The sequence below is a fragment of the Camellia sinensis genome, chromosome 6, assembly GCF_055761805.1.
Source record: "Camellia sinensis isolate YWXY chromosome 6, ASM5576180v1, whole genome shotgun sequence".
In the NCBI taxonomy this organism is placed as follows: Eukaryota; Viridiplantae; Streptophyta; class Magnoliopsida; order Ericales; family Theaceae; genus Camellia; species Camellia sinensis.
In genome coordinates, this window is record NC_138966.1 from 61432670 (window position 1) to 61460322 (window position 27653).

The 27653-nt window shown below is 36.1% G+C and overlaps 2 protein-coding genes across 3 annotated transcripts; both read left to right on the top strand.

The window, feature by feature from the left end:
- The first annotated feature begins 1875 nt into the window (after positions 1–1875).
- Positions 1876–14675, top strand: LOC145792664 (uncharacterized). Of its 2 annotated transcripts, none has more exons than XM_082873865.1 (5): positions 1876–2308; positions 2426–2557; positions 12825–12989; positions 13718–14023; positions 14332–14675. In XM_082873865.1, exons 1-5 carry the CDS (start codon positions 2033–2035, stop codon positions 14470–14472), a joined length of 1020 nt encoding a protein of 339 aa, XP_082729991.1. In that variant the 5' UTR covers positions 1876–2032; the 3' UTR covers positions 14473–14675. The 2 variants fall into 2 exon arrangements, with proteins under 2 accessions (XP_082729991.1, XP_082729990.1); XM_082873864.1 differs by having other exon boundaries at positions 1891–2308; positions 2426–2584.
- Positions 14676–22328: 7653 nt separating this feature from the next.
- LOC114292038 (B3 domain-containing protein At5g42700) lies at positions 22329–26953 on the top strand. Its single transcript, XM_028235945.2, has 7 exons — positions 22329–22531; positions 22631–22729; positions 22816–22847; positions 22982–23159; positions 24199–24405; positions 24515–24611; positions 26740–26953. Exons 1-6 carry the CDS (start codon positions 22394–22396, stop codon positions 24563–24565), a joined length of 705 nt encoding a protein of 234 aa, XP_028091746.2. The 5' UTR covers positions 22329–22393; the 3' UTR covers positions 24566–24611; positions 26740–26953.
- The last annotated feature ends 700 nt before the right edge of the window (positions 26954–27653 follow it).

Genomic DNA, 27653 nt, shown 5'->3' on the forward strand with positions numbered 1-27653 from the left:
TAGTAGGACAGGGATATAAAGTAGAATTTGAGCATATTAAAGGAAGCGATAATAAACTAACGGACTGGTTAAGTAGAAAAATTTATTTAGAAAAAGAAGATAACCAGTTTAATTTTTGTGCAGATAATGGAGAACAGCAAGACCATGAACTTTGGAGGATTTTCTCTTCCCATTCATGAAGGCAGAACCAAGTTCAGACCCTTAACAGGGATTGAGCTAGACCCAGTTCAACAGTGTCTCTTAGATAACCTTTGGACCAGCCAAAACCACCCAGCTAAGCGCCTTTCAGCCCTAAACTCTCTCAGCATATATTTTTCAAAAATTCAAAACAAGCCCCTGTCTAAAAGTTTTTCTTTCTATGTAGTAGCTAAAGGAACCAAGCCTGGTATTTACCATGATTGGATAGAAGTAGAACCTTTAGTCAAAAATTTTCCCACACCTCAGTTTAAAGGATTTTATGATTTTGAGTCAGCCAGTACCTATGCCCGAAGACAAATAGGAACCAGTTACTTTATTAGCAAAATAGCTAAAGATTACCTGGACACATTGAGCAAGATGAGATCTACCATCTTTGCTACCAGTGGCGTTCCAGTTAGCCAGACAAGTGGAAGCAGTAGTACAAGCAGCAGTAGTTCTAATCCTCAGATAGATTCCCAGAATCCGCTCCAAATATGCAGACATTGTGAAGGCCTTTCCAGAAATTTCAAGAAAATTATGGATAAAGGCAAGAAGGTCAGTGAAGAGCTAGACCAGCTCCGAGACGAAGAAAAACAATTGAGAGCAACCATTAGAACCTTAACCAACCAGCTTAAAAAATTAGCTCCAGAAAGAACACCTACCTCCTTACCTAGCCCAGAAATCAAACAACTCACCAGTGAGGAATTTGACCAATTGAGTGCTAGAATGTATTTCTTCAGGCATTCTATCATTCGATCCCTTTGTGAGAAAAGCCAAGTAATGGAAGACCTAAAACCCTATATTTATACCTTAGCTGGAGATAGCAGAAATGACGAGTTAGTCATTATTCAGCAGTTTCTTCAAGATCTCTCCATAGCAAGAGTTGACTGCCCCGGCCTAGCTTACCAATGGACCTATACTTATGAAGATGAAGAGCAACCCTGCTTAGATGAAGAAAGATGCAATAAGAGGTCAGAACTTTCTGGTAGATGTCAGTGTAACCTAGACTTCAGCATTTGCCTTTGCCAGATAAATTTAGCTACATTCGAGCCGCTGGAGATAGAAATTAGGGGCGAAACTCGTTATCTAACAGCTCCAAAATTGTTAGATTACGGCTTTGTCTCTAGACTAATTTTCACAGATCCAGATCAGACAGATAACTTCGGACACAAGCTTGCTCATGCAGTACTGTGCGTAATGGAAGAACATCATCCGTATGTGGAAGCTTTAATAGATAGCAAACTACCAGAGTGGAAGGAAATATGGTGCAATCCAGCTAAACAGAAAATGTACCTCAGAGGAACTTCCACATTCCCGGGATACCCAGGACTTCTCAATAGGAGACCCTGGCCATGCAGAAGATTTTCACTCAAAGACCAGCTCAATAAATGGAGAAAATTTGCTAGAAACTCTCTCCTAGCCTATAATGGAAATTATGTACATCTAGTCTGTGAAGATAGACATCAGAAGATACATTGTAATTTAGCCATCCCAGGATATCCATTCAGTAAAGAGACATTTATCGATGAAAGTCAGTACCCAAACTACCAACATTGCGTCTCTCATGAATCACCAGTGATGGGAGAAAATGATCAAGAATGGGACGATGAACCACCCATGAGAGATGGAGATGATTTTTACGACCAACTTTCAGCAGCAAAAAAAAAAAAAAAAAAAAAAAAAAAAAAAAAGAAAAAGGGGTCCCACTACAAGCAAGTAAGAAGGCACGGAGAGATACCAGTAAAGGATCTGAACTCCCGCGCACAACCCTCCCTCAACACAACATCACTGGTTTGACTTTGATTGCCAGACAGAGATAGAGAGAGAGAGAGATCAGAACCAGAATCAGTATGATATGAGGGTGTTGGTGACCGGTGCTTCCGGTTACTTGGGCGGAAGGCTCTGCCACGCCCTCGTCAGGCAAGGCTATTCCGTACGGGCCTTCGTCAGGTCAAGCAGCGATCTGAGCTGCCTACCTCCGGCCGGCGAGTACGAGGGAGCTTTGGAGCTCGCTTACGGGGATGTGACTGACTACCGGTCCCTCCTGGCAGCCTGCTCCGGCTGCCACGTCATCATCCACTCCGCCGCCCTCGTCGAGCCCTGGCTTCCTGACCCTTCTAGATTCTCCACGGCAATCCTCCGATTCCCTTATCCTCCATTATTATTAAATTTGGATTTCATCGAATGAATTTAGTGCTCTCATTTATTATTATGTCTATTATTCTATTCTATTCTATTCTATTATTAGGTTAATGTTGGAGGTTTGAAGAATGTGTTGCAAGCATACAAGGAGAGTGAGACGACCATACAGAAGATAATATACACATCCTCGTTTTTTGCCGTGGGATCAACCGACGGTTATGTTGCAGACGAGACTCAGGTGCTGCTGCTGCTACTACTACTAGTGGTTAATTTCAACTCCACAATTTTTGACCTTGTTATGCTATTTGGCCTTGTTTCATTAACCTGAGTAATAGTGAAATGATTAATAATTTCATGAATTAGTGGAGTATTAGTTATCCAATTATTCATTTTATTATTTATTTATTTCATACATGAAAGGGATAATTACATTTTACCCCTTTCACGCGTTTTCACATTACCTCTTGATGTTTATAAATGCGGCTCCGCTACGTAGCTCGAATACGTTGTGGCTCGAGTAGCCCGATTTTGAGTTTCTATCTGGTGCATGCGTGTGCTCAACTCAACTCCCATTTCAATTAAAAAAAAAATAGAGTGAAGACTCCTTCCCAACCTAGCAACAGTGCCGCCGCTGAGCACCGATCGAAACAGTGAGAGGAGCGGAACAATGCCGCCGCTCTGCACTGATCTGGGTGCTGCTGCTGTGTGTGTGCCATCGCCGCTGCTGCTGTGTGTGGACATCAACATTGTGCTCTGTCCATAGTGGAAGAAGATGAGGAGTCCACCAAATCTTTCTATACTGACTGAGTAATCTTCCAAGGTTGATATCTACTTTTAATTTGCATTAGAATTTATTTTTCAAGAACGGATGATTTTTTCTCCTTTTCATCAAATGTTTGCCTAAATATTGTTAACTGTATCATGGTTTCAAACTTGTTTTCTATATGGTACATATATATATATATATATATATATATATATATGGACAAATAAATAAGATGGAACTGTATTAGAAGGTGCAAGGCACCACCCAATTACAATCAGACAAAGATAAAAAACTATTCAACAGTGTTGGTATAAATTTCAGGTGGTATAAAATTGGGATGAGAGATCTGCAAGGCAAGGCAAGAGTGAGAGTGATCTTCAATGAGAGAGATTTGCTGAGAGCTTTTGTTTCAATGGCTTTTGGCTTCGAATAGAGACAGAACACAGGGTATGAGGAGAGAGAAAATATTGATATATTATTGATATATTATATTATATTATATTTGACTAAAGAGAGAAAATATGAAAATTTGGATTTCGGGCCATCGAGCCACAAGGGATTCGAGCTACGAAGCTTTTTCCTTATAAATGTATTCATAAATCCATGTGGTTTTGACTGATGTGCAAAAGTGACATTTTCCACTAGACTTAACCCCGCGTGGGCCAAATCTGTCAGAGAAGCGTGTTTGCACTAAGGCTTCGTTTGGGAAGCGACCGGTTTAACCAAAAGGCTAAAAAGTTACTAAAAAAAATAAAAAAGGCAACAACCCATACCAAAAAGTCAAAAATTCTCTTTTTTCTTTACTTTTTGCACATCTTTTCGTAAAAAGTTAAAAAGTCATTCTAAACATACTAGCTTTTTTTACATCATATTTTAGCCAAAAAGCCAAAAAGTTACTAAAAAATCCCGTTCCCAAACGAGGCCTAAGATTAAGTGATTCGCGACAAAATTGGGACTTGAATTGACTGATTTGCCCTTCCAATCTCTTAGTATATAACCCGTCTCTCTCTCTCTCTCTCTCCCCTTCCCCCTTCCTCTACCCCTACCCCTACCCCTACCCAAGTTTTTGATTCTACTCTCTCTCTTTCTCTATTTCTCTCTATCTCTCTCTCTCTCTCACCTCTTCCCTTGCTTCAACCTAGCTGTGGTGGCGAACCGGTCGCCCCACCACCAACCGAAGCTGATCTTCACGGCCTCCGAGGCTCTTGACGAAACCCGATTGGTTTGTCTCTCCTACTCCCTCCGATCAGTGTGTGATTGCGGCAGATCCATCGGGCATAGATGAAGAGGAGTGTGATGAGGAAGATGAAGGCGACGAGGACCACGATGGAGAAGAGGGTACGGCCTCGCATTTATAAGTCTCTGTCGTCCAATTCAAGGTAGCGCTAGTGAACTGGTTGGTGGTGTTGCTGTTTGAGCCACTCACCTTGGTGGTAGACAAACAGCTACCCATCTTCTAGTTTTTGTCAAATATGAAAAATTCAGAACTATGGAGAGATCAAACCCACCCAATAATCAAATAGATGACACTAATCATATATACAGAGAGGTATATCTCTGTGTGTATATATATATTGAGAGAGAGAGAGAGAGAGAAATAGATATTGTGTGTATATATGTCTTGTGTGTTGGGCACACATTCAACTTTCTCATTGATAATGGATTTGGTATTTGATTCTTTGTTCAAATTAATAGAATCTTTTCTTTTCTTTTCTTTCTACTTCTTCTTCTTCTTCATTTTTTTTTTTTTAAGAAAATGAAAAAAATATATGATGTTGATATTGGCGATGAATCGGTTGGGAGGAGTGTGCCTTTTGTGTTTCTTGAGAGAGTGAAAGACAACTTTAAGCAGTATTATGGTGCTAGTATAAGAACTGATGGTCTAGATTCCATTGGGGATGAAGATAATGATGAAGAAGATGATTTATTTCCAGACCGATTTAGTATTGCATACAATCTTGACAGAGAATTTGGGTGTGTACATCATTTCTTTTAATTTATTTTTTGGGCTTTTTTATTTGTTTGTTTGGGTTGGGGGTTAAGGGTATTGAACCTGCTTAATTTTGATAGGAATTGAGTATGATCGGAAATGTAATGGGGGTTAAGGAGGAAAGTTCGGAGTAGATGGGAGGAAGAAAGGAAGAAGGGGGGATGGTCAAGAGAGACTACTCCTAAAGAAGAAGAAGATCATGATGAAGAATAGAGAGAGAGAGAGAGAGAGAGAGAGAGTAATGGTAGTAAAATAGCATTTATAAGAAAATTGAAGAAAGAGAGTTATGGTAGTAAAATGGCATTTATAAGAAAATTGAAGAAAAAATAAGGGTATTCTAGTCTTTTCAATAATTCCGTCACATCCCGTCACTTTTGCACATCAATTAAAACCATAGGGGGTTTATAAGTACATTTATAAATGTCAGGGAGATGATGTGAAAATGTGTGAAACCACAGAGGGGTAAAATGTAATTATCCCTACATGAAATTATACACAGAAAGGTCCAAACTCAACAACTCTTGTGTTGTGTTTGGTGGGGGGATTTGAAAAGGGAAAAAGTAGGTGAAATGTGAATAGAATATAATTACATTTCATTTAATTTCACACTCACTTTTTTCCTTTTCTCTGCTCTTTCCAAATTCATTCTCAAATCCCCCAATCAAAGTATAGGAAGGATTCTAGACCCAAGCAAAGGGCAAAGTGCCCTTCAAATAGGAGGCGGCCAACCAATTGGCAACACTATTAACCACTCTAGGAACCCAATAAAACGAAAAAAAGAAGTAGAGCACATAGCACAAATGTCATGAATAATAGCTAGGCATTACCATGGAGGGATCAGCTCTGAAACACACAACTCAGTGACAGCTTTGTTGTTGCTTTCCACTTAGACATTTGAGAGGCTCAGAGCTTGGGAGAGCACACGCAAGACGAATTACACGGGCTTCACTCTGCTGTGCTGAAGAAGCTTGGGCCAAAGTCACAATACCATCCAAAAGATTGCCCTCTCGATCTCTCAAAACGACAGCTAAGACTGCCTGAGTAGGATCAACAGAAAGGGGGCTGGTGGTGCCATGGCTGCCAAGTGGAGAAGTACTCAAGCCATGATCCAGAGCTGTTCAGATTTCTCGCTAATAAGAGGTGGCAAGTTTGACTACCTGAGTAGGATCAACAGGGATGTGGTTGAAAACAAAATCATTTCTAGCTTTCCAAATGCACCAACTCACTGCAGCAACCTCACCCAACAAAGCACACTACTCTTTATTTGACACAACTCCCCAATGGACACTGTCCATATAATACTCCTCCGTTCCGAAATATTAGTCCCTTATTCTATTTTTCATTGTCCCAAAATATTAGTCCTTTTTTAAAAATTAAAGACTAAAATAACATGAATTTCATATTTTACTCTTCTTTTAAATTCATTAACATTAATATTTTTGAAGTGTAATAATTGTACTACCAAAGGGTAGTTTTGAAAAGTTATATTTTTAAAGTGTAATAATTGTACTACCAGAACAAAAAATTGGATTTTCCAAAAGGGATTAATATTTTGGGATGGATGGAATAGCTAAGGATATAGAGCAAGTTCCCAGTTTCAGACCAAGATCACATCCAAACCTGACCCAGACCGCTCTAGTCCATCCACAATGAAAGACAAGGTGTTCGATGGATTCTGGATTTTTCTGGCAAATAGGACAGGCTGACGAAGCTGCACACCGACAACGAGATAGATTTTCCTTAGTAGCTAACTTCTTAGAGCACACTCTCCACCAGAAGTTCTTGATCTTTGGCCGGACATTGAGCGACCAGATTTGTTTCCATACATCCTTTGGAGGTTGAAAGGAGGTGGATGCAACAGTATTCTCCCCTGGTAACTGGGCTGAACGAGCCACCTGATAACCACTCTTCACTTTGTTGTTGCCCTTTTTGGTGAAATTCCAAGAAGACTATCCTCATTGCCCTCAGAAGAAACTGGAATGGACAATATTTTTTGAACTTCTTCCTTACAAAGAAGACCATTTAGCTTGCGAAGATCCCAATCCTTAGTGTTCTGATTGATAACCTCACTAAACAATTGAACCTGATTCTGTACAGGCTTCGGGGAATGGATTCTGAAATCACTTGAATGAGGTAGCCATCTATTGTCCCAAAACTGGATAGAGTTACCATTCTCTACCTGCCACCGTAGACCTCACTGAAGCAAATCTCTTCCAAGGAGGATGCTTGACCATGCCCAAGATGGACTACGACCCCGTCTTGCTGATAAAAAATTAGAATGGGATAGTAGATTTCTTTCAGTATTCTTGCACAAAAGTAGTTTGGAAACTTCAAAAAGCCTCCATGCCTATTTGGCCAACTGTGCAGTATTGAAAGACTTGAAATCCCTAAAACCCATACCGCCATTTGACTTAGCAATAGATAATCAATCCCAACTTGCCCAATGAATTGCTAGAATAAGAATTGAGACGATCAAGGAATATCTTGGGGAAGGTGAAACAGGCCATAGCATAAACAGGGATGGCTTGGACAACTGCTTTCACTAATGTTTCCCTACCAGCTTGGGAAAGGAGGCTTTGTTTCCACCCTGGCATCTGGTGGATAGCTTTCTCAATGAGATACCTATATGCCTCAAGACTTAGACCGACCCCAAAAGGTGGGAAGGCCTAGATACTTGTTGCCATGATCAATAGCTGGAATTCCCAACAACTCACAAGTGGTTTTTCTTGCCGAATCCAGAGTAGTTGAGGAGAAGATAATGCTAGACTTGTTGAAATTAATGATCTGTCCAGAAGTAACACAGCAAGATTCCAAAATATCCTTCAAACATTGGCATTCCAGCAGATTTGCTTTGGCAAATAGGAGGGCATTGGCGAAGAACAAATGAGACAACTTCGGGCAATCCCGCTTGAATTTAAGCCCATTAAAGGGAGAGAACATCCATAGTGAGCACAAATAGATAAGGAGACAAGGGATCTCCTTACCTAAGACCCCTAGATGGAACAAACGCTGCCGTCTTCACTCCATTAGCAAACAGTGAGAAAGAGACAGTAGACACCACTTGCATGACCCATTTGATCCACAAACTATCAAAACCCAATTTCACCAAAAGAGCTTCCAAAAAATCCCATTGAACTCTGTCATAGGCTTTATTGAAATCAAGCCATCTCATGCATTGCCCCCCTCTTCTTGAGTTTCAAATGGTGAAAGGCCTCATGCACCACAATGATATGATCTTGAATTAAACTGCCTGGGACGAAGGTCGACTGGTGAGGAGAAATGAGCTTTTAAAGCACCGACTTAAGCCTATTAGCCAGAATTTTTGAGATGATCACGATATTAAAATTGCACAGGCTTATAGGGCGATATTGAGAAAGTTTCTCCGGATGTGGGACTTTCGGAATTAGCACTATGTTGGTCTGATTCCATTCCTGCAGAAAACCATTCCTAAAAAACCTTTTGATTGCCACGCAGACCTCTGTCCCTATAACCTCCCAATACTTGTTATAAAAAATCCCCGAGAAGCTGTTAGGACCAGGCGCTTTGAGGGAACCTAGTTGGAAGGCCGCATCCTTAATTTGTTGGTCTGTGACTGGCCTAATCAGAGATGCATTCATATCAGAAGATACTTGATGCTCCACTGCTGAAAGAGCTGCCTCCATGTCCATCTTCTGGTCACAGATGAAAAGGGTTGAAAAATAATCCAAAAGATGGAATTGATATCCTCATCCGAAGTTAACCACCTACCCTCTTCATCCAGCAATTTAATCAAACAGTTGTGTTGCCTTCTCTGCGTAACCGAGGCATGAAAGAAGGCAGAATTGTGGTCTCCACACTGCAACCATTTAACCCTAGACCTCTGATGCAACCCTAGACCTCTGATGCAAGTAATTTCCTCCCTTTTGAGTGTTTCAGCAATCTCTTTTTGAATAGCCTGTTGGGCTTGCTAATTATCCGTAGAATGGGGACAGGCTTGTAATCTAGCAAGTTTAGCCTTCAAATCATTGAATCTATGAGTGTTATTCCCAAACTCTCGCATACTCCAACTTTTCAAGCCTACTTCACACGATTTGAGTCTTTGACACACACAGAACATTGGAGAACCCAAGAAGTTCCTTGCCATTTGGAAGCTATAACTTCTTCACACAACGGGGAGATGGTACACATTGATTCAAACTTGAATAACCTAGGCACTCTTTTAGGGGGGATGACAGTATTGAGGAGAATACGACAATGATCCGATCCAATGAAAACTTCATGAAACACTTGAGCATAAGGGAACATATCTCTCCATTTGACCGGGGCAACAACTTTACCCAACCTTTCATGAATATGAACATCACCACCTTGGTTATTAGTCCATGTATAAGCTTGCCCATTAAATTCTAAATCCATAAAAGCACACTCATTAAGGAGGTTCTAAAAATTCTCAATCCTCCTAGCATTAGGCTCAACCCCACATTTTTTCTCCCAAACAGACCCAATTTCATTAAAATCTCCTATGCAAAGCCGAGGCAGATTATTCTCTCTAGCGATGGACCGAAGATAGTGCCAAAAAGCCACCCTTTGAGCCAGCCTAGAAAGGGCATAGATGGAGGTAATTAGCCAATTTTGATCAGAGCCAGAGATCAAATAGCAAAAAAAGATTGCTCCCCTTATGTCTTACATCCAAACCAACTTCATGAATCCACCACAAAGCCAAGGCGCTTCCTAACTAGTTCCAATTCTGCTCGCTTATTTTTCGTCTCCGTCAAGAAGATTATTCCAAGACAATGGGTTTTACTCAACCCTCGCAAGATCTGGACTGTCTGGGGTCGCCCAATCCCCTGACAGCTCCAGCTTATTATGAACATGAACCTTGTGGCTGTTTGGGGCCAGCCACCAATGCCCTGTTCAAGTTATCCCTCTGAGAATCCAAAGGATAGGTATTGGGTACTTGGGAATAGAAATCTGTCTCCTCCACTGAAGCACTAAGATCATCACGAATGACAACATCAACTAGCTCTTGATGAGCATGCTTGCTTGACTTCTTGCCCTGTTTACTAGAGGAAGTACCCCCTCTATTTCTCCTGAAGTTACCCAATCCCGTAGCAGTAGTAGCACCATGAAAGGGGTGGATATGTAAGGGTGAGCTCATGGGCTAACTTAATAGCCTTGGATGAAGATTCAAGCTGTAGGTCCTCCTCAGGGGTCTTCCTTATCTTCCATTGAAAGCACAAGATAAGCATGCAGTGGATACATTTTTGCAAAGGTAAGCTGTTTGGATATGGAGATAGGGCTAGAAGAAGGGCTATCTTCATGAGAAGAAGATGGATATGTAGACAATAAAGAGCCTGGGCTGGGAAGGGAGTCTAGGCTATGAAAGAAGTTTGGGCTTTGGAAGGAGTTTGGGCTATCTGGGGGTTCTGAGACAAAGTAGGCTGGTTCAAGAGCTGCTGGGCTGGGCACAAAAGAGTCCATGGGTTCCAAATTAGTTTTTGCTTCTTTATCGTCTTTAGCGATAAGCACTAAGGATCAAGAAGTCAAGAATCTCTACTCTAATAGGCTTAAAGCTTTCTGAGAAATTGAGAAGCTTCAACTGGAGCTACTACTCATTCAAGCCCAAGAGAAGACACAAAGATGTTCCATCCCTATTCCCTCTAAAGCCCCTTTTCAATAAAAGATAGGCAGATACCTTAAGCCCAGGGTTGGTAGAAATATGAAGGTGGGGGGGGTGGGGCATGAATTTTTAAAGGTGACGACGGATTAAGTGAAGGGATTGAGGAGGAAACCTGTTTGGATGACATCAACTTGCAAATAGGTGGAGCTAGCTTGTGTGGAACATTCCTATCCTCTAACGTACTACTGCCAAGTGGTGACTGTAGGTGCACGCCAGGTGACCCTATTATAGGTGTCTGGCCTAAGGACGGAGGTGTTTGCAAAACCCCATGACCCAAAGAGCTAGTCTATCCTTTTGCAGATCGTGCGTGCGTTACTTCCTCATGCACCAATGCCTGATCCTGCCTTTGCCGGAGTATAGATTGAAGACGCTCCTCCATCTTATCTATCTGGGCACAATAGAATTCAACCAAGAGCCCAAAATTCTTTGCCACTCCAGTGTGTAACTCTGGGCCATACCCAGAACAATGCCCTTCTTCCCGATACACTAATTTGCAGGCCTTATTGTCATGGCCAATCCTTCCACAAGCATAACAATAATCGGAGAGGCGCTCGTACTTGAAATGAACCTAGGTCTCCTTAATCTCATTTGAGTTCAGAGTTTGTCTCTTGAGCATAAAAACTTTAGGCCATGTTTGTTTCGAGGCTTGAGTGGCCGGATTGGACTACCATGGCTGTGGGTCCCACACACATCATGTTTGGTAGTGAAATGGGTGGCGGATTGATAGCCTAAGGGGCTTAGTAATCCCCCCTCAGTAGGGAGATTAGTTTGGTTGGATTTTGGGTGGGATTAGAAAAATAGTGAGGGGATTGATTCTATTTTATATAATTTTTTTTTTTTTTTTACTCAGTGCACCTGTTTGTTTTAATATTTGTTTTAGTTTTTTTAATATAAAAATTATTTATTTATTCATTTTATATAAAAATAATTTAACAATCCAATCACTAACCATATCCCATACTATCATCATAACAAACACACTTTTACTTAATTCTCTCACTAACAATCCCCGCATTAACAATCTCTTCACTAATCATCTTCTTACTAATAATCCCATCCAACTTAGTCCGCCAAACAAACGTGGCCTTAGGGAGAGGGAGGGAAACATCCACCTCTACTCTGATACGAAGAAAACTCTGTGAGAGCGAGAGACCTTCATTAGGAGCTTCCACTCTAATCAATTTCCCAATATTACCGGCAATAATTTGGCCGTTTCTATGTGTCATCTTCTCCATAGGAAGCCCATGGACTTGGCCCCAAAAAGGACAATGAGTAAAGCCCATTTCAGAAATTACTTTCCCTATCTCAAGAGGTTCGATAACTAAGAGGTTGCCCATAATGGACCAAGGAGAATTCTTGAGAACTAGAGAACGGTCATCCTCATTATCGAGCTTGAACATGAACACATTATCCGACCAAACTGAGATCGAGACTTTGGCTCTCATTTTCCGGGCTCCAAGAATAATACGAGTGACTGCTAGCCTATTGAGTGACTTCGAAGCCAAAATCTTCCCAATCAAACACAAACGGGAATTGTCACTGCTCTCATCCGAACCTTCCTCCAGCTCAAAAGAGCATAAAACATCAAGACCAGGCTCCACATTCGCCATGGAAAACAACCGAAACAGGGAAAAAATAAGGGAAAGAGAAAGGTAAAAACTAGAGAAAAGGGAGCTAAAACAGGGGAAAGGATAAGGGGAATAGAAAGGTGAAAACCAGAGAAATGGGGAGCTCAGAATGATAAGCAGTAAGAGAAAGGGTAGGCAAGATTGGAATGACTCCAGAGAAAACCATAAGGTAGAGAGAAACCCATCTAGAGAGAGAATTTTGCAGATACTAGTTAAGCACCATTCTCAGCCCCTCTCAATATTAAAAATTCGCCAATTTCGTTAGATTGAATGTCCGCCATATATGCAATCCAATTAATAAAATTTGCAATCAAACATGGAACTGTGAAGCTATGGACCAACAATCCCAATGCTATGCTATAATCCTACTAATAAAACATTTCATTTGGGTATTATTGGTAATTGGTTGGGTCATTGGGTATTGTTTTGACATCGTTGTGTGTTTTGTTTTTGTGGCAATAGATTCATTCTGCCAAGTCATTCTGTACAGAGTATGAGAAATCAAAGGCAGTTGCAGATAAGATCGCCTTAGATGCCGCCTCAGAGGGGGTTCCTATCGTGGTTGTCTATCCCGGAGTTGTATACGGTCCCGGCAAACTCACCGCTGGAAATATAGTCGCACGTTTGGTAAAAACCATTCATTTTTTACTTCAGCTCAATTGCTTGTATATTTATACATGTGTTTTATTTTTTTTTATTTTTTATTTTAAATTATTTATGTGATACATTCATGTCTAAATAAATATGCATGAATTTTTGGATTGTTGCTGAACTTCAGTATTGATGGTAGTTTATGGTGGCTGAAAAATGAGATTGATTGAATTGAAAGTGATGGTTGTTGATACAATTGTGCTGAACTGAGTATTGGTGGTGTATTTGTAACAGCTCTGATCAATTCTCTTAAGCTTATTGTGTTTCAAATTTCTAGCTGGAAAATGTTATATAAATCTTACAAACAAATCTTAATAAAGCTTTGATATTTTAACTCAACTATCATATCTGCGAGTAAAAATGATTTGTGAAATTTGTATGTTTGTCTATAGCATTAGTCTTTCTAGTTGGTTAAGAACTTACATGTATGGAATTCATTACATAGAGATAGAGGCGGCTACTTTGGAGTAATAGAGTAATCTGTTGTGCATTTTTGTTTTTCCAGTGCTAATTTCTAGCTTTTTTCAAGAAGAAGTGAGAAAAGATTTTTTTGCACCTTCATGGGTATGATCATTGATTTTTTTCAGGCATTGAGCAAGTATAGTTATGCTTGTATGAAGTGCATCTACTTGGCTCTTATGACTGTTGTTATGTACTGTTCTGTATATGATAATGAAATTGAAAACATTTTATGCTCTTTTCAGATTATTGAACGTTTTAATGGGCGGTTACCTGGTTATATAGGCTATGGAAATGATAAGTTTTCTTTTAGTCATGTTGATGATGTAGTAGAAGGGCACCTTGCAGCTTTGAACAAAGGTCGACCAGGCGAAAGATATCTTTTAACAGGTGAAAATGCATCGTTCATGCGTGTTTTTGATATAGCTGCAGCCATCACTGAAACGAAAAGGCCTTGGTTTAACATTCCATTATCTGTCATTGAGGTTTATGGATGGATATCACTTTTTTTCTCTAAAATAACAGGAAAGCTTCCCCTGATCAGCCCCCCGGTATGCTCTCAATCCTTCCTCAAGTTTATGCTGATCTTGAATTTTGTTTAGAATATTATTTGTTTTTTTTAAAAAAAATAATATATAAACAATCTGAGAAAGAATTATGTTAAAGGTTGTGTAATGTCTACCAACCCTCAGATTACCAGCTGGGTTCTCCTTTATTTATTTATTTTTCTGATGAGCATCAATAAGGATTTGTGTCCTCTCTGAAGTCTACACTACTTTTGCTACTGCGATTTCCACCACCCTAAATTGTGAGTGAGATTTATGATTCATTTATGCATTTTTATTTATTTATTGAACAGACAGTGTATGTTCTTGGACATCAGTGGGCTTACTCTTGTGAGAAGGCCAAGGCAGAGTTGGGGTATAACCCTAGAAGCTTGCAAGAAGGTCTAGCAGAGGTACTACCCTGGTTGAAGAGCTTGGGCTTGATAAAATACTAGATTGATGATATTTTGCTTGTGATGTGGGTGTACATGTACTAATATTGCTGTATATTAGCAGCCTATCATGATATGAGTGCATTTATGTTGATGGGAAGAGGTATAGCCATTGTGAAATTTGCTTCATTTGCCTTGAGCTTGCCATAAACTGTCAAACACTGTAAGATGTTTCAAATTCAAGAAAAATCATATTTTGGGATAAATGTACCTGATTTGTTATGCACAAATTTATGTCTGGCTTGTAAAGGCGCATTTACTTCTGTCGAATCAACATAGAATGGGTGTTGATATCTTTCTTGGTCTGCTGGTTAGAACTACGTTGGTTCATCAATGCTATGCTTGATTTTGGTTATGATGCAATAGAAAACGAAAGTCAACAACAAAAAATAATAATAAAATTAAACAAATAATTTCATGGTCGATAGAAAAATGAATTGATTCAAGGGGTTTTTCATTTTCTAAAGGTGAAATATTTTCTAAACATAAAGAGACCGATCATTGACGTCCCTATTGTTGTTGCCATTACTGCCACCCTAAAGTTGTGGCCACCACCCCTGCCACCTCTTGAGCAGTAGGAGTTCGGTATGGGAAAATTTGTAAGTACAGGTAAAGATGGGATTTATTCAATCTGTAATGAAATGGATGGTTGCTTTAACGGAGGAATTTGACAACCAACAGTATGTGTAGTCTAGTTTCAGCAACATAACATGTTGGATGAGTCAATTTATTTGGAAGAGAATTCTATTGGTGCGTATCATATGTCTAGTTACGATTTTTATGATTTTTTGTTGTAACATATTATGATGTTAGTTATAATTTATTGTGATATTGATTATGATATATTTTTTTTATTAAGATTCAAAAGTTTTTAGTTATACCTCATATGGTATTATTTGGGAAGCAATAGCTATTAGTAACTCGAAAGAGTGTGGCTCAAGAGTGGCTCGACACCAAAACGACGTCGTTTTAAAAGAAGGAGCTGGGTCTGCTGCTTTTTTTTTTTTTCTCTTCTTCTTCACGTTTTTCTGAAGATGAAGAAGAAGAAGAGAAGGAGAAGGAGCTGGGTCTGCTGTTGGGTTTCATCAACATCAACATCTTCATCAACAAATTTTATTTATTTATTTTTTTCCTTCATCTTCAGATTTTGAAATCATTGCAACATTATCTTCATCAACATCTGCAGATGCAGATCAACATTATCAACATCTTCATCAACAAAATTATTTTTTTTTCCCCCCTTCATCTTTAGATTTTGAAATCATTGCAACAACATCATCATCATCTTCATCAACAAAAAAAAAATAAAATTTCCTTTCATCCTCAAATCCAGATCTATTGAAAAAAAAGAAGAAAAAAAAAAAGTAGAGAAAACAGAGGGGCGATACCCACCGGCAGAGAGAGAGAGAGAGACCACCATCACCGCCGATCTTCCTTCTCTTCATCGCCATCACTGCCATCGCCTCTTCTCTTCTTTCTTCTCTCTCTCTTTCTCTCTCTCCCCTCGTCTCTTCCCTCTGTATTTGAATGCAAGAGAAAGAAAAGAAAAAAAAATACCCAAAACGACGTCATTTGGGTATTCGGGTCAATTTTGAGCCAACAATTTCGAGCAACGAATCATTTTTGTTTGGGAAGTGGGGTTTGGGACTTAAATAGTCACAAAAAACAAGATAGGCTTTTTAGCACCCAATAAGACAAACCATCTAATCTATAATCATTACATTAATTCTCTCACAAAAAAGTTAAAAAAGTTCCTTCCCAAACTAGGCTTTTTAGTCTCAGGCTAAAATAGTCAAAAAAATAAAAAAGCCAATCCATTTCCCAAACCAAGCCTTAGTGTTACTTTTCTATTTTTTGAGTGACTTTTTGACTTATTTTAAGGAATGCCAAACATGCACTTAATTATGACTCGATTTTTCTTTTTAATTATGCTTGAAGAGAATCTAATTATGTCCTTTCTAGTAAACATCAGAAATGTCATGACTTGTCTATGCTTCACACATAGCAATACTCTATTTGGACATATCCACGACTGAATATTTGCTCAACCAAAGTCATCTTGATCTTTGTCAGAGTTTAGAAGGAGGATAATGCTTCGATGCTTGGGAGTCATCTTGATCTTTGACTCCAGTTTTAGCCACATCTAAAATTTTACTACCCTATTTGTTTTTACATCAAGGAATTCGCATATAGAATTTTTATTTGACATCTAAGTGAGAATAATAGAAAAAATAACATTCACCAAGTTTGTTTCTAATTTTTTGAAAATACTTTTCAGAAAATTCTAATTTCTTATTTTCTATATTTTTTTATTTTTTACTGATTTTTTAAAAAAATTTTAAGCAATTTTTTTAATTTTTAGACACACCTAAGGTAAATACACTTAAAAAGTATAATTTTTGTGAAAAAAAATCTTTAAAAATTTACTAAATACCAAAAATATTAAAAAAACAAAAATTCATTATATATTTCATATTTTTGTGTATTTATTAATTTTTTAAAATATTTTTTCACAAATATTTTACTTTTTAGATACATTTAAGTAAGGTGCATCTAAAAAAGTAAAAAAAATACTTAAAATTTTTAAAATATTTACTAAAAACAAAAAAAAATACGAAAAGTAAAAAAATTCAATTTCTAAAAAACTAAATTCATAAAACTGAAACCAAAATTATTAAAATATAACAATTTATCTAGGAGCAAGCTCAATTGGACGTTATGAATCTACCTAATTGCACCTAGTCAAAACCGTTTAAACTTGTCTGAATTTATGAATGGATTTAAATAGGTTAGTCCTTACGAACCTAGTTAAAATTAAATTTAATTGAATTGAACATGGTACCACTTTTGCTATCACCACCATGACTCAGCCATTGCTGCCATCTATTAGAAAAATATTTGACAAAATAAAACGGATTGATTGAGATCTTTGTTAAATTCGTATGCAAATGTCGGGGAATTTTCAAAATGATTTTCAATATTTATAATTTAGCTTTTGAGTGTTTTCAAAACCTTTCTTGTTTTTCTTTAGAAAGTTCGAAATATTTGATAAAATAAAACGGATTGATTGAGATCTTTGTTAAATTCCTATGCAAATGTCAAAGAATTTTCAAAATTTATAATTTAGTTTTTGAGTGTTTTCAAAACCTTTCTTGTTTTTCTTTAGAAAGTTCGAAATAAGTTTGGGAATTTCATCCCACATTGGAAAGAGAGGAAAACATGAAACACTTAATAAAGTGCTACATGGAATATTCTTTTAAACATGAAATTATGGAATTGATGCTAGTATGCATGCACTCACACCGCAAGGATGGAGCACCATGCCCACGTGTGGTGTGGATAGTAAGGCCTTTGATGGTGCACTTTGCACTTAACACTGGCGCCATGAGAGTGCTTTTTTATTACATCAGACAGGCTGGAGCGATAACATGGATCCAATGTGGTGTGGGTGATGTGGAATACAATCAGCTTTGCGTGGCAGTGATATGGCGTCCATTGGTGATGAGTTAACCAATCAATTGAACGGTTGCGTATTCGATTTGAAATGGCTTGATCATAGCTGTTGATTGAACGTGAATCCAATGTGATGTTGGTGACGTGGAATATAATCAACTTGGTCAAGTTGAAGTGATAACGTGGGTGATGTGGAATACAATCAGCTTTGCGTGGCAGTGATATGGCGTTCATTGGTGATGAGTTAACCAATCAATTGAACGGTTGCGTATTCGATTTGAAATGGCTTGATCATAGCTGTTAATTGAACGTGAATCCAATGTGATGTTGGTGACGTGGAATATAATCAACTTGGTCAAGTTGAAGTGATAACGTGGATCCAATGTGGTGTGGGGTGATGTGAAATACAGTCAGCTCTACATGACAGTGATATGAAACCCATTGGCGATGAGTCAACCAATCGATTGAACAGTTGTGTGTTCGATCTGAAGTGGCTTGATCATAGTCGTTGATTGAACGTAGATCCAATGTGGTGTGGGTGACGTAGAATACAATCAGTTTGGTGTGGGTGACGCGAAATATAGTCAGCTCTGCGTGGCAGTGATGTGGCGTCCATTGGCGATGAGTCAACCAACCGATCGAACGATTGTGTGTCCGATCTGAAGCAGCTTGATCATAGCCATTGATTGAAGATGTGCATGATCGTACGGTTGAGATGACACCCAATCATGACCAGGTGTGATCAGTCAAGGCATCTATTTGGTGTGAGATGGATTTGCACCATAGATCATCGATCCAACAATCATATCTAATCTATTCAGTGTGAGATGGATTTGCACCATAAATCATTGATCCAACAGTCATATCTGATCAGATGAGATCAAAAGACATGACTATTCAATCAAATGCATCAAAGGTCTATAAATAGGCTATAAAATCAGCCATTTTAATCCATCCAAAAATCCTAAAAGCATTCCTACAACTCTCTCTCTCGATTTAGAATTTTCGATCAAAAGTTTTTTTAAGCAAGTTTCTACTTTTCTTACTAATAATCAAGTTTTGTAGACTTGGTTATTAGCGTCTTGGCTTTCTTGATTATATCAAGAGTATTCTGATCTATTGTTGTTAGTGCAAACGCCGGTAAACTTGATCTTAGATCAGATTTCATTGTATCTTGAAGGCGAATTTGTTATAATCCCTTGCACACCTTTTGGATAGGTGCAAATATTGTTTTTAGGAAAGCGACTAAGTAACGCAACTTGAAGCATCAATTTTTTGTACTACAAAGAGTTTTGAAGACCCGAAAATCACCAATTGAAGAATTCAAGACAAATTGCTTCAACAATTCAATCTAGCAGGATTACTCTCATTTATTAAAGGTAAATTACAAATACATCTCTTGAGGTTGTTTGCTTAAAATATGAATTGTTCCCTATGGTTTTAGGAAATATATCTTATCCTTTCAACTTTCAAATTGCATAACAATGACAATTTTTATTAATAAATTATTAAGTCAATTAACAATTTTTAATTATGTTAGAAATATATTTTAATTAATAATTCTAATAATTTTATTGTTGCATAGGAGAGTAGTTAGATTATTATTTTTTTGTCAAATAAAAAATTATAAGAAGGGATATTTGTAACTTTCAGAATCTCATGGATAATTCGTATTTTAAACAAAATCTCAAGGTGCATATTTATAATTTATTCTTTATTTAATAGACGGACATTGAATTATTTTAGGTGCTTATTTGATTACGCAAATTATAGTATAGGATTGAAATTATTAATCCATAAGACTTACATTTCAATGTTTGATTGTAATTTTTGTTATTTAGACTAAATTCTAATGGACATATTATCTAATAAAATTTACGATTTTTTTAACCGTATAACTAATAATTCAAAATAAATATATAAATGAAATTATATATTTTCATATTATCGCAAAACAAATATGGACAAAAATAGATTATTTAACCTACTAATCTAATTGGAGTTCAAAAAATATATATACTAATCTAATTTGATAATCAATCTTAATTAGATAAATTATTAATTCTCTTATTATCAATTCAGTTAATCAAACAAAGATTAAATGTATAATACTATGTTTGATTTAATAACAAATCATTTAATTATAAAAAAAAATAGTCGAGAGCACAAAAAATGGTGCTCTAATAATACCACTAATAATGTTTCCTATGTTTTTTTTTTTTTTTTTTTGACATTCTCAATACTTTAATATTATTAATGACATTTTTTTAAGTGATATAAATCATTGTAATCATAAAAATCATTCAATTTGTTGCTATAAAGGAAGTGTTGATGCAACTTATTAACCACGTAGTGACGTAGATCAGGCAAACATTTGGGTTTTGAAATTTGAATTTTGGCGGTTGATTGGATAGCTAATGGTTATGGCTGGCTACAAGTGCTTCTTGTTCTTGCCCTTGAAGTGGTAAATCCGTACGAACATCTTATCCTCTTGGAAAGGGCCTCAGTTTATTTTGGATTATTTAAAAATTAGGGTAAATTAAAAATATATTTCTAAAATTTTATTAAAATACGAATCATCTCTTGTGATTTTAAAAATTGCATTTTACTTCTTAAGTTTTTTAATTTCATAGCAAATTGTCATTTTTATCAATAAATCATCAAGTCAATTAACAATTTTAATGATGTTAAAAATATGTTTCAATTAATAATTTAGGTAATTTTATTATTGTATAGGAGAGTAATCATAAATTTCATTTTTTTAGTTAATTCTGTTAATGATTTTTTTTAATAAGGGAGTATTTGTAATTTTTCAAACTATGGACGGCAATTTACATTTTAAGCAAATCTCAGAGAGTGTATTTATAATTTACCCTTTAAATTATTTATAGTTTAAGATATATTAAATAAAATATATTTAAAAATTATTAAATTGAATAGATATCAATAATTTTTTCATCGACTTATAATTTGTATTTAGTTTTATATTTTAAATTATATTTGTCATTTATTTTAGCATATACAAATACAATTTAATAAAATGATTAACGATATTCAATAAATTTGATTTTTTCTATATATTTTATTCTATATACTTTTAAAAAATAAATAATCCAAATCATTAAAATGGATTCTGAAATGAGCCCAATATTCGCACCACAATGGCTACTATCCTCCGCACATAGCAGCCATTTCAATGTTGGACTTTTTCAAATAAATTATGCTTTGTCTTTTTATATTTGGTCTTTTTTTTTTTTTTTAAATTTACTGCAAAATATAGTTTATGTTCAAAACTAAAAAGATTATAACACATTGACAGTCACAAGATATAAAAATATTTTATTATGGCTAAATTTGACAAGTTGTTAAAAAGTCAAAAAATTAAAAAGTTACTCAAAAAGTTAAAAAGTTATCACTATTCACCAAAAGTCAAATTACGGTTGCACAACTCCCAATCATAATTTTCCCTTACACACTAATTTATACAATTTTTTAATACATATTTTTTCATAAAAAGTCAAAAAATTAACCCAAACATCCATATTTTTTTTCTCAATTTTTTAGTCTAAAAAGAAAAAAAAATATACTTATTTAAGACAGCCTAAACAATTCCTAAATTGTGCCCTTTGGCCATGTTTGATTGGGGTCTGGGAAGGGAGTATTGTATTTACCAATATGGTGGGACTAGCATTCTCATGGGAGGAATGAGATAGCTAGTCCTCTCACATAAATTCAGGGTTGAATTACTATTTTGCCTTCCACATTAAAAAATTAACAAAATTATATCATATCAGGAAAGTTTTTAGGTAATTTTATAGATTTAGTCTTAATTAATTAATATCACTATACTAATATATAAATAAATACATTTTATCTTACATCTCTGACTTAATATCATCATACTAATAATTTTCTCACTCAATCCCACTGACCATACTCATAATTTTATCCAATCTCTCAAACAAATAAGACATTTATGTTTTACCTATTTCTTTATTTTGGTTGTTCATTTTTTTTTTTTTTTTCACTTCAGTCTTTTGTATTTAATTTTTTTTTTTAATTTCTACTTAAAGTCGACTATTATTTATAATTAAACCAAAAAAAATGTCAATTTAACTGCTACATGACATGAAAAATATATTATATTGGAGTTTTGATTTGTATTTTAATGGGGGCAAAAACAAGCAAGCAAGGGTTGAAATTTGACTGTGAGGTAACCTGGTGCACACACAGTAACGCAATCATAGCTCAACACAAAGTGGAGTCCTAACGGTCGACTCTCCATCCAGTGCAAGTGAAGCTCCCACCGCCATTTCGGTCCATTGGATCAAAATTTTCGAAAACTCTTTCCAGTTTGTGTGTGTAGTATTTATAGCATAGAAAAGAAAGGCTAATAAGTCACAGACATTCGTTTGAAATTTTATCACATCTCAACAACATAGCGAGACAGAGACACAGAGAGAGAGAGAAAATGGTGGTGGGCAAGCTAAGATACGAAGAGTTACGGAGGCAGAGGTTGGAAGAGAACAAGAAAAGGATGGAACAACTCCATCTCCCTCAGCTCTCTCAAGCTCTCAAAAAACACTCCTCCACTCCTACTCCTTCTCCGGTTCTCTCTCTCTTTCTCTCTCTCTCTTTATATATATAGATATATAGGGTTTGGGTATTGATGAAGTGTGTGTTTTTTGTGCAATGAATGAATGAATAGGTGAAGAGGGCGACACCTCGAATCATTCGGACAGAAATGGTGGCTGTAAGAAGGTCGAATCGCGTAGCCAACAAGCCTGCCCCTCTTTACACACAAATCGTATGTTTTTATTTTTCTAATCTCCCATCATCACTTACCCAACAATAATACTCAATATGACTTTGCTCCTTTCGTTTCTCTCACAGATCACTTATGAACGCCTTGAGCTCCCCAGAAGGTACTATGTTCTACTCTATTTTGGGGTTGAGTTCAGTCAATGATGACTTTTTTTTTTTTTTTTTTTTTGGTTCATTCGTATAATTTATGCTACACGGATGGGGGGATGGGGGGGTGTACTCCATTATTGGGCAGGAATTTGAAGAATGGAATGTATAAGAGGAGGGATTTGTCGAATCGGGTTTACGCTTCGGATGAAGCAAGGGAGTTGGCTATATCCAAAGCACAAGAGGTGGAATCGGGTCTTGGAGGAGATTATCCTACTTTTCTGAAGCCCATGACCCAGTCTCATGTCACTGGTGGGTTTTGGCTGGTAATAACCCCCTTCATCATCCCTTACTCAAACCTTATGCTTAATTCTAAATTTGTCTATTTAAGTTGCTTCATATCAATTGGTATATCTTTTTACTTACTTAAAACTTGACTAAAGGCCTGAGATAGCCTTAACGCTGTCTTTGAATCATCAATGTGGGTTAATACCTTTGTTTGACTCCATAGATGAGGGGATTGGATTAGTACCTAAATCATGTTTGGTTGGCAAAAGTGGAATGAGACTAAATAAATAGTCTCATAGTACTATAAATCCTCTCACATGTTGGGATTAGCATTCCCATGGAAGGGTGAGATTGCTAATTGGGTGTAAAAAGACCAGTTTGCCTCTACAAAAACAACCAAGTCACATTTTATACAATGAAGAATTTTACTTAATTTCGTAGATTTAATCACAACCAACTAATATCACCGCACTAATAATCTTATCACTTAATCCTACTACACTCGTGATTCCATCTAACCTAATTCGCCAAACAAACGAAGCCTAAGTGAATACATGTTTCTAAAGAATTAAATGTTTTCACTACACATGCTGCAACCTATGCAGGGCAACAGAAATTCCTGCAACCACCCATATTGCATGAAAGCCTTATTCTATCTTTTTATAGTTCACTGCATGGCCAATTCCACCAAATTAGACTAGCGTATCAATTTTTGTAAGCTGAAAATTTATGCATATTTTGATTCAATCCTTTATTTGACTATTATGGCTAAGGGTTTATTTATGACATCAACACTACTACAATCACTGAAATATTCAATGAAGTTCCTCCTCATAAATGTTCGAATTTTTCGTGCATGTATCTTTTTCCTCAGGGCATAGCCTCAAGATTCTTCTCACTTTTGAATGGTTACACCACCCACCCACCCCTGTTGTTTTTAATAGTTCGTACCCTATGTACAAAGACAATTTCTCCTTTTATTTTTATTTTGTTTTTGTTTTTGTTTTTAATGATTGTAATTCATTTAGTTTTGAAGAAATAAATAATCATTTGCACAAGCTTTATGAATGAATATAGGGCCTTCCAGTTCATTTCTGCCGCAGGAACCTTCCAAGGTGTGATGAAACTGTTACATTGGTAGATGAAGAGGGAGAAGAGTACCCAACAGTATACTTGGCTAGGAAGGCCGGGCTTAGCGGTGGATGGAGAGGATTTTCAATTGATCATGGTTTGGTAGATGGTGATGCAATCGTATTCCAACTAATCCGACCTACAGTATTTAAGGTAATGAATTCAAACTGACTTACTTCTGATTGAAGCTTTGCTTTGAAAAATAAAAAAAAATTAAAAACACTACATGGTTCCAGAGTAACACATTTTACTTGTAATCCAGGTGTACATCATAAGGGCAAATAGTTTTAAAGAGGGTAACAAGGATCTTTGAAATGTCTTGCATGTTTGATCCTTGGGGGGCGAATGAGCAAATGCAGGTAACATTATTTCTGGTATAAGACTAATAAAGCAAACATATTAACTGTTTGGTTCTAATTTTTTGAGCACTTGGTGTAGTCCTTTAATGCTTTGTGGGCCTGAAACTAAGTGTGTATCTCAAACATATCGATCATTTCATGGGCTTCCGATCATGTGTCTCCCTCCTCTCACAGTTTCAGTGTTGGCCACTATGCTACAATTTAAATTAATGGTAACTCTATCATCACTTGTCATTTGTTTCAATTTGTGGCAACATGACAGGACTAGTCATTTAAATAATAATAATAATAATAAAAATAAATAAAAAGCACTTATTTTTCTGACACCCTTGATATATAGAGTAGAGTAGGGCCGAGTATGGTCCGGATTGGTTCGGATTCAGATAAAATCAAGATCAAGACCAATTAGTTCTTGAAAAATTGGAACTAATCCAATCTGTTTAAATCGTGGAACTAATCCGAGTCAATCCATTTAAAAACGGATTGAATCGGGTTTAGAATTATGGATTCATATAATTAAACAAAAAAAAAAAATATAGAATATTTTAATTTCATAAAAACATAAATATAGCATCATATTAGTTCCACAATAGTAACATGTATTTCCATAACAATGACCTACTGTTCTAAAATTTAAACAATCAAAAGAAAATTGGTTTCATTATAAATATTTAGACCATTACAAATTAAAATTACAAATTAACAAACAAAATCAATAAAAGAAGATATTATACTGGTTTAGATTTGAGTTTAAGTTTTATATGAAATAAAAGAAGATACTATGCCGGGAGGGTGTATAGGTTATTTATATAGGTCCGGATTGGTCCCAATCCGAAACCACATTCAATCCGGAACCGATCCGTAGACTATGGATTTTTAATTTTTCAATTCAGAACCGAACTGCAGATTGGAAAAATCAATCCAAATCTACCGGATTGGACTAGACCAAATCAAATTACGAATTTTACAAATTCCTTACTCAACCCGAATGATTATAAGAAAAAAGGTATACTCGAAAAATTGAGTTGAGGTTGGATCTTTTTTTGGGTGAGGAGGGACAGTTGATATGAATTTTGGGGTGGGGGGGAGGATTGTAAGAGGATTGAGATTGGCAGAACCAGACGGATTTAGTATATTTTTTTATTGTCCCTTAATATCTCCTAGTAATGTGTTTGATTGGTACAAATGGATTAGTTATATTATATAGTACCCACATTTTTAAGGGGATAATTAAAAAAAGTTTGTTAGATATTTTAACTAATATAACTTTAATTTTGAGTTCCAACGGGCTAGCTATTGGATTAGTTACTGTACCATCTTACCTTTTCGCTAGCTACAATTAAAGAGTCCCATAGGCTCTCCAAACAAATATGTATGTATATGTCTTGGATTTTTGTATATTTATGTCTTGGATTTGGGATTTTATATATGTATATATGTATGTAGCAATTTTACATGTTCTTTCAATTGTAATTGATGAATTACGGAATAACTTATTTTATATTTTGTATTTTTTTTTCTCTCATTCTACAGGTTTTGTATGCTTGTATGAACAAATTTATTATTATTGCAAAATTTACATTAGTAAAATATCAACAATTAGTATTTTTTGTTTTAAAAATTAATTAAGTTAGTTTGAATGATCAGTTAAAATAAAGAGTATGATTTGAGAACACAATAATTAAAGCAATTAGGTAAAATAAAAAGTGTACTTAGAGCACTTGGAGTTGCTTGGTGGGATTAGTAATATAGTATTGTTAAATCGGATGGTCATGGAATTGTCCATGACACTCCGTTCAATGATAACAAAAAAAATTATCTCACTTTTATCCCATGTTAGTATCATATTCTAATAATCTTACTTGTACTCCCTACTTTAATATCATTTCGAATATAGCGGTGAGGTTAGTGATAGGTTGCTGGCATCATCAGGTCACCAACAATTACCCCAACTATCAATGAAATGAAATGCATATGCTAATTGTTCTTGATTTTTGAAAAAAGAACCATATATTTGGGTGTTGTTTGTGTTGTCTTCATCATGTTGTTTTAGCTTAAATTTTCCAGTTGCCCCTTCTGGTATTCAAATGTGTTCTCAAGTAGACAGTTTGCCGTTCATTTCTTGCAGGTGAAAAGAATGTTAGTTGCAGCAAAGTTGATAACGACATCTTCTCTCTTTTTTTTTAGTGTATTTAGTATTACTTGTTTGGAGAAATGCCAATCACTGATTTAGAGGTGTAGCTTAGCTTTGGCAATCAACAATGATGGGCACACATGATTTTTGTAGTTGATGACCTGCCCATGTGTATGTATGAACTGTTGCTATGAATGGTGCTCTTTGTCCAAATCCAATGGGGTGTGACACTTTTATCTCTAAACTATATTTATACTATTATAAAGTGAAGTCTAAACTTAATATATATATTTTTAAATGTAACTGCTAATTTACAACCTTATGATTTAAACATGTAACTGCACATCCATTTGGGTATGCAACCTTATAATGTAACAGGAGTCCTCCCTTTGGTATGAACAAAAAATTATGTAATGTTTTTCTAAATTTCCAAAATAGTTCAAACACATATTTCCCATAAAAAGTTAACTTCTCTGCTTTTAAATTGTGAGGGGGTAAAAGAGGAAAAAAAACAAGACACCTAAGTCTTTAGTTTGGGTAATTTTATTTTGGAGAAATTTCAGTTAAATAGATATTTTAAAAACTAATTACAAATAAATGATAAATTTTATAAATTTTAATAATTATAATTACAATTTTTTTCATGAATATGTAATAATTTTATAGAATTACCACCGATGTGTAATTTTTTTTTTTATTTTCACAATAATTCTACCTCATTACACTATTTTTCTAATTACACTTCTTTCAAAAATTTTAAAAACTTATTTCATCTCTACACTCTTTTATTCCACTTATAGCCTCATTCAAAAGCCTTCTTTCTTCTCCTTACACCAAAAATCTATAAAACCCTAACTCCTCCATCTTCAATTACTACAATTGTCACTGCCAACACTACCTTGCAACCC

Bases quoted from the DNA above. Each gene is read 5' to 3' on its own strand.
- LOC145792664 (XM_082873864.1), top strand. From the start codon at position 2,033: ATGAGGGTGTTGGTGACCGGTGCTTCCGGTTACTTGGGCGGAAGGCTC. The intron at 2,585-12,824 runs GTTAATTTCAAC...TTGTGGCAATAG, and splicing joins TGCTGCTACTACTACTAGTG to ATTCATTCTGCCAAGTCATT. The intron at 14,024-14,331 runs GTATGCTCTCAA...TTTATTGAACAG, and splicing joins TTCCCCTGATCAGCCCCCCG to ACAGTGTATGTTCTTGGACA.
- LOC114292038 (XM_028235945.2), top strand. From the start codon at position 22,394: ATGGTGGTGGGCAAGCTAAGATACGAAGAGTTACGGAGGCAGAGGTTG. The intron at 22,730-22,815 runs GTATGTTTTTAT...TTTCTCTCACAG, and splicing joins CCCCTCTTTACACACAAATC to ATCACTTATGAACGCCTTGA. The intron at 23,160-24,198 runs GTAATAACCCCC...GAATGAATATAG, and splicing joins TCACTGGTGGGTTTTGGCTG to GGCCTTCCAGTTCATTTCTG.